This window comes from Nicotiana sylvestris, chromosome 3 (genome assembly GCF_000393655.2).
Source record: "Nicotiana sylvestris chromosome 3, ASM39365v2, whole genome shotgun sequence".
Lineage (NCBI taxonomy): Eukaryota > Viridiplantae > Streptophyta > Magnoliopsida > Solanales > Solanaceae > Nicotiana > Nicotiana sylvestris.
The window spans coordinates 186,314,936-186,329,675 of record NC_091059.1 but is presented as its reverse complement, the minus strand read 5'-3'; the positions used below and the strand labels follow the sequence as shown (position 1 = coordinate 186,329,675).

At 39.9% G+C, this 14,740-nt stretch overlaps 1 protein-coding gene across 1 annotated transcript; it reads right to left on the bottom strand.

Annotated features, from left to right (window-relative positions):
• Window positions 1-514: 514 nt before the first annotated feature.
• On the bottom strand, window positions 515-1,281 carry LOC104246432 (17.4 kDa class III heat shock protein). Its single transcript, XM_009802241.2, is given in 3 exon segments — window positions 515-772; window positions 1,088-1,233; window positions 1,236-1,281. Coding segments are annotated over 3 exon segments (450 nt in total).
• Window positions 1,282-14,740: the final 13,459 nt, after the last annotated feature.

Sequence of the window (14,740 nt, the reverse complement as noted above, 5' to 3'; positions counted from 1 at the left end):
ACTGAAAGATCTAATGGATACAAAGACACTCTTTGGTGGAATATATATATATATATATATATATATATATATATATATATATATATATATATATATATATCCGGATTACCATTTGGGTAATTCAAGAAATTCGTCAGCTAATAGCACTTTTACATGACAAGAAGTGTTAGAAGTGTTACACGTCTGATCAACTTTGGTGATATAATGCCAACTTTCCATTAGGAGTGGTTGATTCATATATACTCTCTATAAATCAAAAGCCTAAATGTGCAAATACCAGAACATTCGAAAAAAGTAGAAGATAAAACTCACCAAAACAATATGTGTTGGTAATACTCTACAATTTCTGTTTAGCAGACAAAAGAGTTCAGAATCAACTTCAAATCAAAATTTTAACAAAATACCAAAGTATAGTTAAGGAAAATACAAAGGTCTCCATAAATACTAGAGAGATACATTTCATTCCATGACAAAGCTGAATTCTGGCAAATGTACATTGATGATTAACTTAAATTCATGAAATTGCAACTTTAACAGTCTTATGCTTAGGTGGTGGAGGAAACTTCTCAACTACCACAGCCAACACCCCATTCTCACATTTAGCAGTAATAGCTGAAACATTGCAGTTTTCAGGCAGCTTGAACTTCCTCATCAATTTCTGAGGTGGCCTCATCTCCAACCTCACATACTTGCACCCATCTTCCTCACTCTCCTCACGCTTCCTCTTCCCATTGCTTCGTATCACCAATATGTTTTCATCTTCCACCGTCACCTACCAACTTTTCAATCAGTAACAAGGTTCACTAACAAAATCAAATTTTGTAGAGTAAACATTATGCACATTTAGAATAACTTATACTAATAATTTAAGTGAAATACAATAACTTACACAACTTTATTCTAAAAGGTAAACAAAAAGGGTCGAGCAAGTTGAGTCATAACTCGTTTATTGATTTTAACCCGTTTAACCAGAGCCTGATTCTGACCTAAACCCTAAACCCTACCCGCCCATTTGACACCTCCTATGAAATTAGGAGCTAGAAATACTCTTTAAATCAAAATTGAAGATTGAATCTGTAATACCAACCTGAATTTTAGACTTAGATAACCCAGGAACGTCCATGTAGAAAATGTACTCCTTTTGGGAATCGAGAATGTCGACTGGTATGCTACTCAAACCCCTATTCTCACTTGTCTCATGTGAGCGAGACGAAAACACTACCCTTTCAATGATTCTGGGAAGTGGAGAAGTTGGTTCACTGCATCCACAACTGCGCTCATTTTCACACAGAGATCTCTACAATACACATTAATTTAATCATAGAAAAAACACAAACAAAAAACAGTCGGTACTTAATTTAAACAACATATGATAATAACTCGAAAATATGATTAATCATGATTTAATGATGTGAAACGCAAAAAGAGGAACCCCAAAATTACATAGTTTTGGAGAGCATTCTTACCAGGACTCACAATTCGCTGTGAATTTTAAGACTGTTGTAGCTCTTCAAACAAGCACCAGAGTTTTTGCCTTTAGAAGAAGAAGAATTATCCGACTAGTAGCTGAGAAAATATTAGGCAAGTTCAATTTAAATTAAGCGAATGCTGGGCCTCAGAAACTTCTAATATGTTCTTTGTTTTTCGGTTCTCGACACGAAGGATCTAGAAGAGGCTGGAACACAGGACACCTTTTACGTTTAGCGCATGGCCGTGATCTTCTATTTGTCGTCCACGTATAGTTCCTCCCAATCGTTGGGAATTTTCGTTTGTCTTAGATATTTTGTTGTTGCTGCCATTTTTGCATTCGACTCTTTTATTGTTATTTCTTTTTAATATTTCACCAATTTTTTATTTTTGGTTTGTGTGAAGTTGACTTAGAGCCCGTGTGGCCATAAAATTCTTTTTTACTTTTTTTTTTGAAATCAATGTTTGGCCATAACATTTTTAATTTTCACTTGTTGTATGGGTCCAAATTTGGAGGATGACCACGGCCACTGACAAGGGACGAGATCCTTACGATACAACGTCCTTTGGTCATTGAGGGAGGTGATGACCGGCAGCGGCTGGAGACATTGGCAATAACGTAGGTGCAGACTGAGGCTGTCAGCATATACTTTCGAATATTCTTTTTTGTTGTATCTTTTAGGGTTCAAGAGGGAATGTCCCATATAACTAGAAGGAGAAGTCTCTGTGAAAGATGATTTTTTTCGGAGACATTTGACTCCTGACTAAGAATATTCGTTGTAATATCTTCCTACATCCAAAGTTACCATATTGACGCTTAATCATTCGATTTCATGATATTGCAAAACGTTATTCATCCTATTCATTCCTTATATCCTTCAATCTAGAGTTTATTATACTTAGCTGAGATTTACCTCTTCATCTTTTCTAATTAATTTAACCAAAAAGGTTTCAATAACTGGCAGGAAAGGGGGACGCAATATTAAAGGTAATAGTAAGTATCACGAACAACTTTTTGGATTCCATCAACGAAGCCGGCGGGGAAGACAACGAAAACGCAACACTAAGTGCTACACCTACGAAAGATACATCATGCCCCCTACATGAAAGCGTGATTGTCTTGCGCGAGAGGGGAACCTCAACATTCGCAGCAGGAGAAACACCACCAGCTGTGAAAAGGCTGTTAGAAGAGTGGTTGACAAACACCCTGAGCAACATACTCGACAAACCTGATCAAAGGGATATCAGAGGCACAGTACATGTAGACACCGCAACTATCGCCGGTGAGCCAAAAACTCCACGCACAGGTAACACTTATATTGTCATTGATGCAGGTAACGATGCACTTGTAGCCATCTTAAAGAAAATGGAAGAAATGGAAAATGAGAACAAAACGCTCTGTGATTAGATTAAGGAGCATCAAGAAGGGGTCGATAAAATACCGGGCGCTCCGAAGTTGCTACCAAAATGAAACGTTGCCTGATTCGTCGAACAACCATACAGTGAAGGGGAAGCCCCACACTCTATCCCAAAAACCTTCAAAATTCCACCATACTTGAAAATATATGATGGCAGCACGGACCCGGAAGATCACATAATCTACTACATCACGGCAGTAAAAGGCAACGATCTGTCGAAAGAACAGGTGTCATTGGTGCTGCTGAAAATGTTTGGTGAAACCCTGACATGGGAGCGCTGACATGGTATTCCCAAATACCGGCACGGTCAATATCAACATTCGAAGAAATGGCAGACAAGTTCGTCACCGCTCACGCGGGAGAGAAAAAGGCAGAAGCCAAGGTAAATGACATCTTCGCCGTTAGGCAGACGACATGCGAAGGACTCCGAGACTTCCTAGCCCGATTCAACAAGGTAAGAATGAGCCTACCGAACGTATCAGAGGAGATGACGGTAGCAGCCTTCCAAAATAGGTTAAATAGAAACGGGTCGAAAGCAACCAAAAAACTACTAAGTAGGCTCATGAAATACCCTCCCACCACATGGGAAGAAATCCATAATGCCTATTGTGCCGAAGTAATGGCAGATGAGGACGACCTAAATGGTCCGATCCACCGGCTAACATCAGTCCAAACCGAAACAAGGAGAGATTGTCGCAACAATGGTCGAAGGGATCAACTACCCCATTTCGGTCGAGAAAGGCATCAGCCCTACATCCGGACATCCGTCCCACCTCCTCCCCGACATGTAGATGCCACTCCTCGACACACTGCTCCACACCGAAATGAAAGAGGTATGCCTCCATGTTATCTGCTCATAACTTTTGCGTTTCTCCTTTAGAAATAGTGTATGCACTAGAAAAGCTCGGCACAAAGGTGTAGTGGCCGCAAAAGATGAAGTCCAATCCGAGCACCCAGAGATCGAATGTTCTATGCGAATTCTATCAGGAAAGGGGGCATAAGACCGAAGACTGCATAGGTCTGCGACAGGAAGTAGTAAGAATTCTAAATCAGGGACACCTGAAAGAACTGCTGAGCGATCGAGGACGGGTTAACTTCGCTCGTGGCGCGACCAACCTCAAGGACCCCCAAAACCACCTTCACCCGCTCGTACCATACAAATGATCATTGGTGGCAGCAATGATACGGTAATCAACCATGTGAAATTCACCACTACACACAAACTCAAGCGGACAGTCGCTCATGAACGGTATGATGACCTCAAAGATAGTATCATCTTCGATAAGTCATATACCAATGGTTTGTCTTTCCCTCACTATAATGCTTTGGTTATAACTTTACATATCACAGATACCGATGTAAAAAGAATAATGGTGGATGATGGAAGCGACGCGTGTATTATTCACCCATGAGTCCTCATATAGATGAGACTCGAGGATAAAATAGTACCGCACTGCATAACACTAACAGATTTTAATAATGCAGTAGAACGAACCTCTGGAGAGATAGTGCTGCATGTTCTGGCTGGAGGAGTCACTCTGGAAACGACATTTCACGTCATGAACCAGGAAACAACCTACAACGCTATCATAGGGCATCCTTGGATACACGCCATGCGAGCCGTCCCATCAAGTTTCTATCAAGTAATCAAATTTCCTACCCCATGAGGAATATTCAGCATCCGGGGCGAGCAACGCACCGCCCATGAATGCTACCAAATAGCCCAAGATTGTACACATACCCAACAACTAAAGGGGCAACTGCGGAAGCATAGCAATCAGCCATATCGGGAGCCAAACCCAACATACAAAAAAAGGCCATCAATGACCCAGACGTTGTAGAAGCCTGCAAGGCAACCATAGAGGACCTCGATCCCGTTCAATTGGACAACAATGATAGCACAAAAAAAAACTTATATCGGGCACAACCTCTCACAACCAGGTAAGTTCCATGAGTTCTTAACTAACAATGCCGATTTGTTTGCCTTTTCCCATTCAGATATGCTGGGAATCCCAAAGGGCATCGCCACACACAGGCTGAATGTCGACCCTCTTTACCCGTATATGCGGCAAATGTGGAGAAAGTTCAATGCCACAATTAATGATGCAGTAAGTGAAGAAGTCGAAAAGCTGCTCGCTAATAGTTTCGTTCGAGAATCAAAGTATCCTCAGTGGGTCGCCAATATGGTCATGGTGAAAAATAAAAACGGGAAGTGGAGGATGTGTGGCGACTTCACCAACCTAAACAAAGCATGCCTAAAAGATTCCTTTCCGTTACCACACATCGACCAGCTCATCGATGCAATGGCGGGGCACAAATTATTAAGCTTCTTAGATGCCTATTCTGGTTACAACCAAATTCTAATGGCAGAAGAAGACCAAGAAAAGACTACTTTTATCACTCACCAGGGAACATACTGATGAATGGTGATTTTACCACTCAATTTAGTCTCTTTTCCTTAACTTTTATGTCCTTTAGCTATATTATGAGGTCGTTTATGGTATGTATTGTTAGATTTTCAGGTAAATGATGCTATGAAGTGATTTGAATTGAATTGAAGTGGAATTGAGCAAAAGAGGGTGAAAATAATGCGAAAACTCCCCTGTGATTCCGCATCTGTGGAAGGATGGCCGCAAAAGTGACCCCGCTCTTGCGTGAGAAGACCCGCTTCTGCGGTGGAGTCTGAGCTTGGATAAAATCACATCTGCGAGTCATTTTTCGCTTCTGCGGTAGCGCATCTATGCTTTTGGAGTCCGCATATGCGGTGTCAAGCATATGCGGTGGAGTCCGCATATTGGCATCTGCAGAACTGCATCAGCGAGAATTCATCCGCAGATGAGATCAACAGGTATCAGACCTGGGAAAATTAGGCATTTTACATTTTTTTATTCCCAAACCATTTATATACTCGTCCAAGCAGATCTTTGGCAGATCTTTGGCTTATTTTCAGTTCTTAGGGCTAGAGAGAACAAGTTTTGGAAGCTAGAGCTTTGCACACACACTTTGGTCTTGAAGATTTGAAGCTTTTGGTTCAGATTTTCTTACCCATTTATGTTTTTTCTTCATTTTCTTGCTTTGTATTGTATATATAAGTGTGTAGTATTTTATTCAACACTTGAATCTTGTTTATGAAAATATTCATGTTTAAAGTATGGATTAAATACCTTGTTGTGCTTATGTATTGAATGATTTTTATCTTTTTATGAAGTGAGTTGTTGTTTCTTTAATTATTCTTGTTCTTTAATGTTTTCAAAGGGATTAGCTAACCCTAGGACTCGCCCATTAACTCCGAATTAATTTTGGAAAAGATAATTTGGGGTTGGAAAAGATTAATTAACAAGAACTTGAGGTTTTAACCCTCGTTTTATAGATTCTACCTAGGGATAGGATTGAACTACTTGTCGCCATTCCGAGTGTGCTTAATCTCCTAATTGTTTTAGGGATAATTCAATTAGGAAGTCTTGTTAGTCTTCGGGAGAAGCTAATTAAGAATTATTATCTGTGGCTAATTAACATAGGCTCGCTCATATTTGTAAAATAGTGAAATACATTGGATCGTTACTTGAGTGTAATTCCCGATGCATCCAAAGTTGTAGCCATTGATCATTTTACTTGCTTTCTAAGATAGTTTACATTTCCGCATTTAGGTATAAAAATTTTCAAAACTAAATTCTTAGTGTTTGGCATTGCGCGATAAGTGATAATTCTCTTACATTCCTAATGACCTACATATTTTTCTTTGTGGGATTCGACCCCGACTCATAGTTAGGTAAATTATATTGCATGCGACCGTGTCCATTTACTTTTTAGTAGTGGATTTGGACGTCATCAAAATTGGCACCGTTGCCGGGGAACAATTTGGCGTAGTTTAGGTTGTTTGAGAAATAAGCGTAAGTGCTTTAGTCCAAACTTGTGAATATATGTGTTATTAATTTTTCTTACCTTGGTCTATTTTTCTTGTTTATTTTCTTATTTTTGAAAAATGGCATCATTTAATGATAATTGGTCGGATGGTAGTTGTTCATACTTTGATGACCCTTGTCCTTATTGTGGAGGACCACACTCGTGGAAAAATTATTTAAATTCTCCCGGGGGTGGATTGTGCGCACAATCTAAAATCCATGAGTGGAATATTTGTGATAAGTGTGGTTTTGAAAATGGTCATTGGGATAATTGTGCTTATTTGTCCTTCCCTTCCCCAAGCCCCCGCTATGATGATTCTACTTTTTGTGATGAAAATTATAGGGCTATGGAAGTGGAAGAAGTTGAGCATGGTCGAAATGGAGAGTTAAAGCTCATGTTGGAGTGCCTACTTGAAGGAGGAAACAAAGAACAAAGTGTCTTGGATGAGCTTTTGGAGAATAGTCTCCAAAATGACTTGGCACTTGAAAGGTTGCACTCACAAATGGTGGAAATGCTTGAAGCTTTAGAGGTCCAAAAATCCTCGGAAGTTAATGATAGCCAAGAATTTTCCTTAGATGTGGAAGCCGAAAATCCTTCCTTGGCACTTGATCAAAACCAAGACGAGCTCTCAAATGCTCAAGATGAGAAGATGATGCTCATGTTGGAGTCCATTCTTGAAAATAAGGAGAAGCACAACTTTGCACTCGAGGACTTGAAAGAAGGCTTGTCTTACAATGATGAACATATCCACACTCTGGAAGAGCAAATGAAAATATTGTTTGAGGCTCACTATGCCCACCAACTTGAGAGTGTAGAAGGAAGTCAAGAAGAGTCGAATTCCGAGAAAAAAGTGAGCTTTACTTTGAGGATTCAAGAATTGAACATCCGCCAACCAACTCCATGAGTGTTAATGATGCCGAGAAAAATTGGAATTAGCGTCAACCAGTGTAAGTGAAAATTTGGTTGAGATTGACTCTAATCCGGGGAAAGAAGAGAATGTCAAAATCCGAGAAAAATTGCAAATTGGAGGTTTGAAGTCACATTCCAAGCATTTTTCAACATGGGAATTGTGTAGTGATATGGGAATTGAACTACACGATTCAATGAGGAATTGCGAGGAGGAAAGGCAAAACCATACATCCTACAATTTGAGGGAACAAGAAAGCAAAATGACATTCCTCACATGAGAGCCAAGAAGTGCAAAATGAAGAATTTAAGGCTTGGCTTGATCATCAACTTACCACCCCTCATCGCTCGTGGTCACAAGCTTGATTCCAAGCTAGGTGCCCAGTTCATATCCTCCAAGTGGCGAGAAAAGTGGTAATGTTATTTTGCGTCGTGCCACGACGTTAAATGTGGCGCTTGGTGGGAGGCAACCCATCGTTTTTCAAAATTATTTAGTCATTTTTGAAATTTTATTTTTTAGAATATCTTAGAATATTATTTGTGACTAATCTGCCAAGTTTTAGATTTTTTGGAATTGATTTGAGCAGGTTGGAGTGGTCTGGAGGGCCAAAACCAGTAGCTGCAGAATCTGTGCATCAATCTTCTGGTGTAACCGCATCTGCGGATCTTTTACCGCAAAAGAAGTCACGTAGAAGTGGGTTTCTAACCGCAGATGCGCTCCACACCGCAAAAGCGGCAAGCTGGCCGCATAAGCGGTGTCGCAGATGCGGTAATCGAGCAGGTTTTAAAAATTAGAAATCTCATTTCATCAGGTATTCTCTGCATACTGCTCCCCCCAGCCCTAAACTCCCCCATCTCTAACATACCCCAAAACCTCCATTGCTTGTGAACTCTACTGCACTCACACGATACTCAGGTACTTTCTTTTAGTTCTCATCTACTCCTCTCTCCCTTTGTCTTCTCTTCTCTCCCTCTTCTGTGCTTAAGGCCTGCCATGGCTATGTTCCCCATTCCCCTCTGAATTGTGTGAAAATAAAGTGAGGGAAATTGGTTGAGAGATTCATGTGTGTGTGCTGTTAGTATTGAATCAAAATTGTGGGAAATCTGAGTACCCAAATTGTGTGAAGAAGAAGAGGTCTTTTTACACTGCTTACAAGGTGTTCGACACAAAGTTTAAATGAAAATTTCTTCCTAAGTACCACAAAGTCCGCCTCATTAGAATCAGAGTTTCATGTATTGCACTAATTTAGAAGTCTTGAGTATAAATTAGGCGCCAACATCGGGTTTAAAATTGAAAAATAAAAGAAATTCTGGGCAGTTGCACAATATGATGAACATCGCAGATGCGGTCAATTTTCTGCAGAAGCAGTTTCACACTTGCGTCGACTGTTCCATAGGTGCGATTTCTGGAAGCTTGAGCAAAACCGTAGATGCAGTTGAAATTACGCAGAAGTGGAACCGCTCCTGCGGTCACTATTTCGGAGATGCGAAAACTGGGCAGAAATGCCTATTCTAGTAGCTTTGCAACAGGGCATTCCCGGGCCCGTTCAACCTGATTCTTTGGCTAAATTGCAGTGTTTTGAATTGCTTAACATGATTCTATTGCCCGACTGACTTTGTTTTGATTTTATGAAGGTATTTGGAGCTAAAATGGACTCGAACATGAACGAAAATGCCCCACAACAACATGAAATTGAGGAAGATGTTGAGGAACCGTTTGATGAATCACGCTTCATGTCCGCTGACTATCAGTGTAGATATTTGGACAACCTCGTCAACAAAAGTATAGTGCTTGAAAAGGGGATCAACGAAGAAAAATTAGCCGAGAAGCTCCCAGATTTCTATGCCCGTCTCCATACATCCGGATGGTCATGCTTCATTCCCACTCCATGCAAAGCTAATGAGGAGTGGGTATGAGAATTCTATGCTAACCTTAAGCGCACAAATTTTGCCAACCCATAGATCGTCATTAGAGGAAAATTGGTAAGGTTTGGGATAGAACAGATAAATGACACTCTTGGGATTCACAACTATCCAATGAAGCTGGTGCAAAAGAAAGATCAGTGTGACAATGTGGAGTGGCTTGTCTCCAAACTCTACCCTCCAAGCATGAGAGCCAAATGGGGAAACATGAGAAAAGGTTTGAGGTCAATTGACTTCACAACTGAAGCAAAAATGTGGCTATACATCCTATGCAACCGGGTGTCTCCTTGTGGAAATGTCTCGGATGTCTCCTACATCAGGGATTTGATTATTGCATGCCTCCTGGACGGCATTCCTGTGAATGTCGGTTACTATATCCTGCAGGAGCTAAGGGAGTATTTGCGGGACAAGGATGTAGGGATGATGTTCCCTTCATTGATCACACAGCTATGCATGAGAGCAGAGGTTGAGGTGCGTAGCACCGATCGCTGGCTACAAGCTGATAAACCTTTTCATCCACTGAGAGTGATAGGAGAGGGTAGTGCAGTCAAGAGCAAGAAAAGGAAGGTCACCACCACGACTGCTGGTTCAGAGTCATCTTCACAGGCAGTAGCCCCTGAGGGACCATTCAGGGTGCTAAACTCTGAGCTTGCATCTATTCGGGAGTTAGTATCACAGCTTCCGAGTGGGCCTTCATCCTCCTAGCCTGGGCCCTCGTACTTCTCCAGGGACGAAATGAAGAGTTACTTAGATGTGCAGAAGAGCCAGAAAGATTCTCATGAGAAGATGACAGCATCAGTGACCAGACTTGAGGCAGCCTACGACACTTTGGCCAAGGCCCATGCAGATCTCCAGTCAGACTTCGAGAAGGAGAAGAAAAAGAACAAGAAGAAGAGCAAGTTCATGATAAAAATGTGGAGAGGCATAAAGGCCATCTTCAAATGGGGAAACCTAGGCAAGAAGATACCAGTGGCGGACAAAGATGATAGCGAGGAGTATTCCTTCATGTCAAAGGCTGTTGTTGATGGTGGTGATGATAATGATAAGGAGACTGATGATGATGAGGCCACAAGTTCAGCACAACATTGATCAGCCGTCTTCCCACAGTCTGCTAATGTGATGCAGACCTTAGGGAGACCCTCAAACTATTTGTGCTTTATATTTGATATTGTGTAGTGAGGACACTACAATGTTCTTAGTTGGGTTTGGCTGTAAGAGTATATTGTATTCATGTTATGATATTGTGTGCCTTTGCCGGGCTTATTTTGTGGCTATGGATACTGTGTGCCCTTGTCGGGCTTATTGTGATGTTGTGGATATTGTGTGCCCTTGCCGGACTATTTTGTGTAGCAGGTGCTCTTGCAGAACTTGGTGTGATTAGTCTATTGTTATCTTTTTTTCGTTATTTATTTTCTTTAGTAGCTTGTTGTTATTAGTATTAGTCGCTTTTATTTTAGTATCCTTTTTTGTAGTGTTGTTTTCTTTTATTTTTATTTCCTTAAGTAATATTTCCTTGGGTTTTCTTCATGCTACGATTCTTTCCCAAGGAATATTTTTGAAGTGAACCGGGTGACTTTTCCCTATGATAGATGGCGTGACAACTTTCTTAAGGGAATTAGTCTTATTTTGCTAGGAGGAGACTTTTGGATTATTTGGTACTAATAAAATTAGTCTCTCGTATGTGAAATGTGAATTAAGAATACCCCTCCGAATTTTGGTTTTGAACTAAAACAAGTAAGTTGCATGGTGAAGAATAATTTTTGTGATAAATTTTTGGCTCTTTTAGTGACTCTTTGCCCACTAGTTTGAATAATATTGCTCTAGATGCTATTATTAGAAAATGAAATTGATCCATCTTGATTATTTCATGTGCCATGTGTGTTAGGGTTTGTCCAAATAAATCTTGTGTTTACTTCTATCATCTAGAACTTGCCCGGTTGGTCTTTCAACGCTAATGATAGTATGTTTGGTTGGAGGGATGATCTTAGGCATTCTTTGTTTTATTTGCAAAACCTCTTTAGCCTTTCAAGCCTACCATTGCATAAATAATATCACTAGTACCATATTTGAGCCTTTAACCTTTCCTTTGGCCACCTCATTACAAACCTTTCCCCTTTTGTAAAATAATTCCCTCTTTTGAACCCATCCCTCCTTGAACATTGAGAATGAGTCTAATAGCCTAAGTTGGGGATGTGGTGTCACAGTGAAAATTGGTAAGGTCGTACATTGAGTGTAGGAGCATATACCTCAAAGTGTTCATATTAAATTATTCAAGTTCCAAAACAAAAATGTGTATAAAAAAAAGAAAAATATTTGTATGTACATAAATATGGAGCCTTGAAGAAAATTGAGAGGTATTTAAGGTGGTTCTATGTTGGTAACTAGATGCCAATGAGACTATGTGGTTTGAAAAGAAACAAAGTGCAAAAAGAAAGACAAATGTGAGTAGTGTTCAAGGAGGGTGGAGTCACTTGTATCCAAATGCTTATCCGACCCTTCCCTAAAACTACATTACAAGCTTAAAAAGTCCTTATGGGACCTCCAACCGAACATTCTTGAATAGGCGATGAATTAAAATAAGGGCAAGCTTATGGTATGAAATGTTGTAACACTTGAAATCCTCTGTGAGAGTGAGTGTTTTTGTAAATTTGTCCCTTATGTTGTATTGTAAATATAGTGATTTTGGGACTTTCTTTCTTGTGAGGGCACATGAATTAGGAAGGATTCGTGAAATTGAGCATATGTAGTGGACTAGTGGTTTTGAGTCACTTCTTGAGGCTTACTCTTGTCACTTGATTATTTTTGAAACTCCCTTGCATATTCTTGAAGTTGTTTTTAAATGAGGGAGTCATTCGAGAAAGATACACATACTTGAGCCTAATTATTAGTACCAACCAAATCCATAAGTATGGTGCTTAATTGGAGAATGTGATTTGTAAATAATAGCAATACCACTTGTGTTTTAAATGGTAAGTCCTCATTGAAATGTTGGTTTTGATTTGTTTGAGGACAAGCAAAAGCTTTAAGTTGGGGGTGTTGATGAGTGGGGTTTTACCACTCAATCTAGTCTCTTTTCCTTAGCTTTTATGTCCTTTAACTATACTATGAGGTCGTTTATAGTATTGTTAGATTTTCAGGTAAATGATGCTATGAAGTGATTTGAATTGAATTGAAGTGGAATTGAGCAAAAGAGGGTGAAAATAATGCAAAAATTCCCATGTGATTCCGCATCTACGGAAGGATGGTCGCAGAAGCGACCCCGCTCTTGCGTGAGAAGACCCGCTTATGCGGTGGAGTCTGAGCTTGGATAAAATAGCATCTGCGAGTCATTTTCCGCTTCTGCGGTAGCGCATCTGCGCTTTTGGAGTCCGCATCTGTGGTGTCAAGCATATTTCAATATTCCGCTTCTACTATAAGTTATCTGCATCTGCGAAACCGCATCTGCGAGAATTCATCCGCAGATGCAGTCAACGAGCATCAGACCTGGGCAAATTATTCATTTCACATTTTCTCATTCTTAAACCATTTTTATACTTGTCCAAGCCGATCTTTGGCTTATTTCAGTTCTCAGGGCTAGAGAGAACAAGTTTTGGAAGCTAGGGCTTTGCGCACACACTTTGGTCTTGAAGATTTGAAGCTTTTGGTTAAGATTTTTTTACCCATTTATGTTTATTTCTTCATTTCCTTGCTTTTTATTGTATATCTAAGTGTTTAGTATTTTATTCAACACTTGAATCTTGTTTATGGAAATATTCATGTGTAAAGTATGGATTAAATACCTTGTTGTGCTTATTTATTGAATGATTTTTATCTTTTTATGAAGTGAGCTGTTGTTTCTTTAATTATTCTTGTTCTTTAATGTTTCTAAAGGGATTAGCTAACCATAGAACTCGCCCATTAACTCCGAATTAATTTTGGAAAAGATAATTTGGGGTTGGGAAAGATTAATTAACAATAACTTGAGGTTTTAACCCTCATTTTATAGATTCCGTGCTTAATCTCCTAATTGTTTTAGGGATAATTCAATTAGAAAGTCTTGTTAGTCTTTGGGAGAAGCTAACTAAGAATTATTTTTCGTGGCTAATTAACATAGACTCGCTCATATTTGTAAAATTGTGAAATACATTAGATCGTTACTTGAGTGTAATTCCCGATGCATCCAAACTTGTAGCCATTGATTATTTTACTTGCTTTCTAGGTTAGTTTACATTTCCGCATTTAGGTGTAAAACATTTTCAAAACCAAATTCTTAGTGTTTGGCATTGCGAAATAAGTGATAATTCTCTTACATTCCTAAGCGCCTACATATTGTTCTCTGTGGGATTCGACCCCAACTTATAGTTGGGTAAATTATATTGCAGAGTCATGCCGTTTTGACTCAAGAACGCGGGGGCGACATACCAAAGGTTAGTCACAAAAAATGTTCAAAGAACAACTCGGAAAAACTATGGAGGTCTACATCGACGACATGCTAGTCAAGTCGAAAAGGAAGGAAGATCACATTGGTCATTTGAATGAAGCCTTCGGAATATTGAGGCAATACAGAATGAAACTGAATCCCGATAAATGCGCCTTCGGCGTAACCTCAGGTAAGTTCCTTGGCTTTTTGGTGTCGCAAAGGGGAATCGGGGTCAACCCGAGTTAGATCAAGGCCATCAAAGTAATACCAGAGACATTAACCAGCAAAAAGCAAGTACAAAAATTGATAGGACGAATAGCCGCCCTATCGAGGTTCATCTCATGATCATCAGACATGTGTCATAAATTTTTCAATGTATTAAGGAAGGACCATGGACTACAGTGGAATTCAGAATGCTTTGATGCCTTAAGAAAACTAAAAGTGTACCTGTCCTCGCCGCCATTACTCGTCAAGGTAGATCTAGGCGAATGCCTCCTGATGTACCTAGTAGTCTCCGAAGTCGCAGTAAGTGTAGTTTTGGTCCGCAAAAACAAAGGTACACAGTCTTCAATTTATTATGTTAGTAAAACCTTAATTGATGCCAAAACAAGGTACCCCTACCTTGAGAAATTAGCTCTGGCATTAGTCATAGCTTTGTCGGGCCCCCTTTTTCCCTCCGCGGGGAGGAAGTCCGGGTTTCGACATTCATGGGGTGTAATGACTC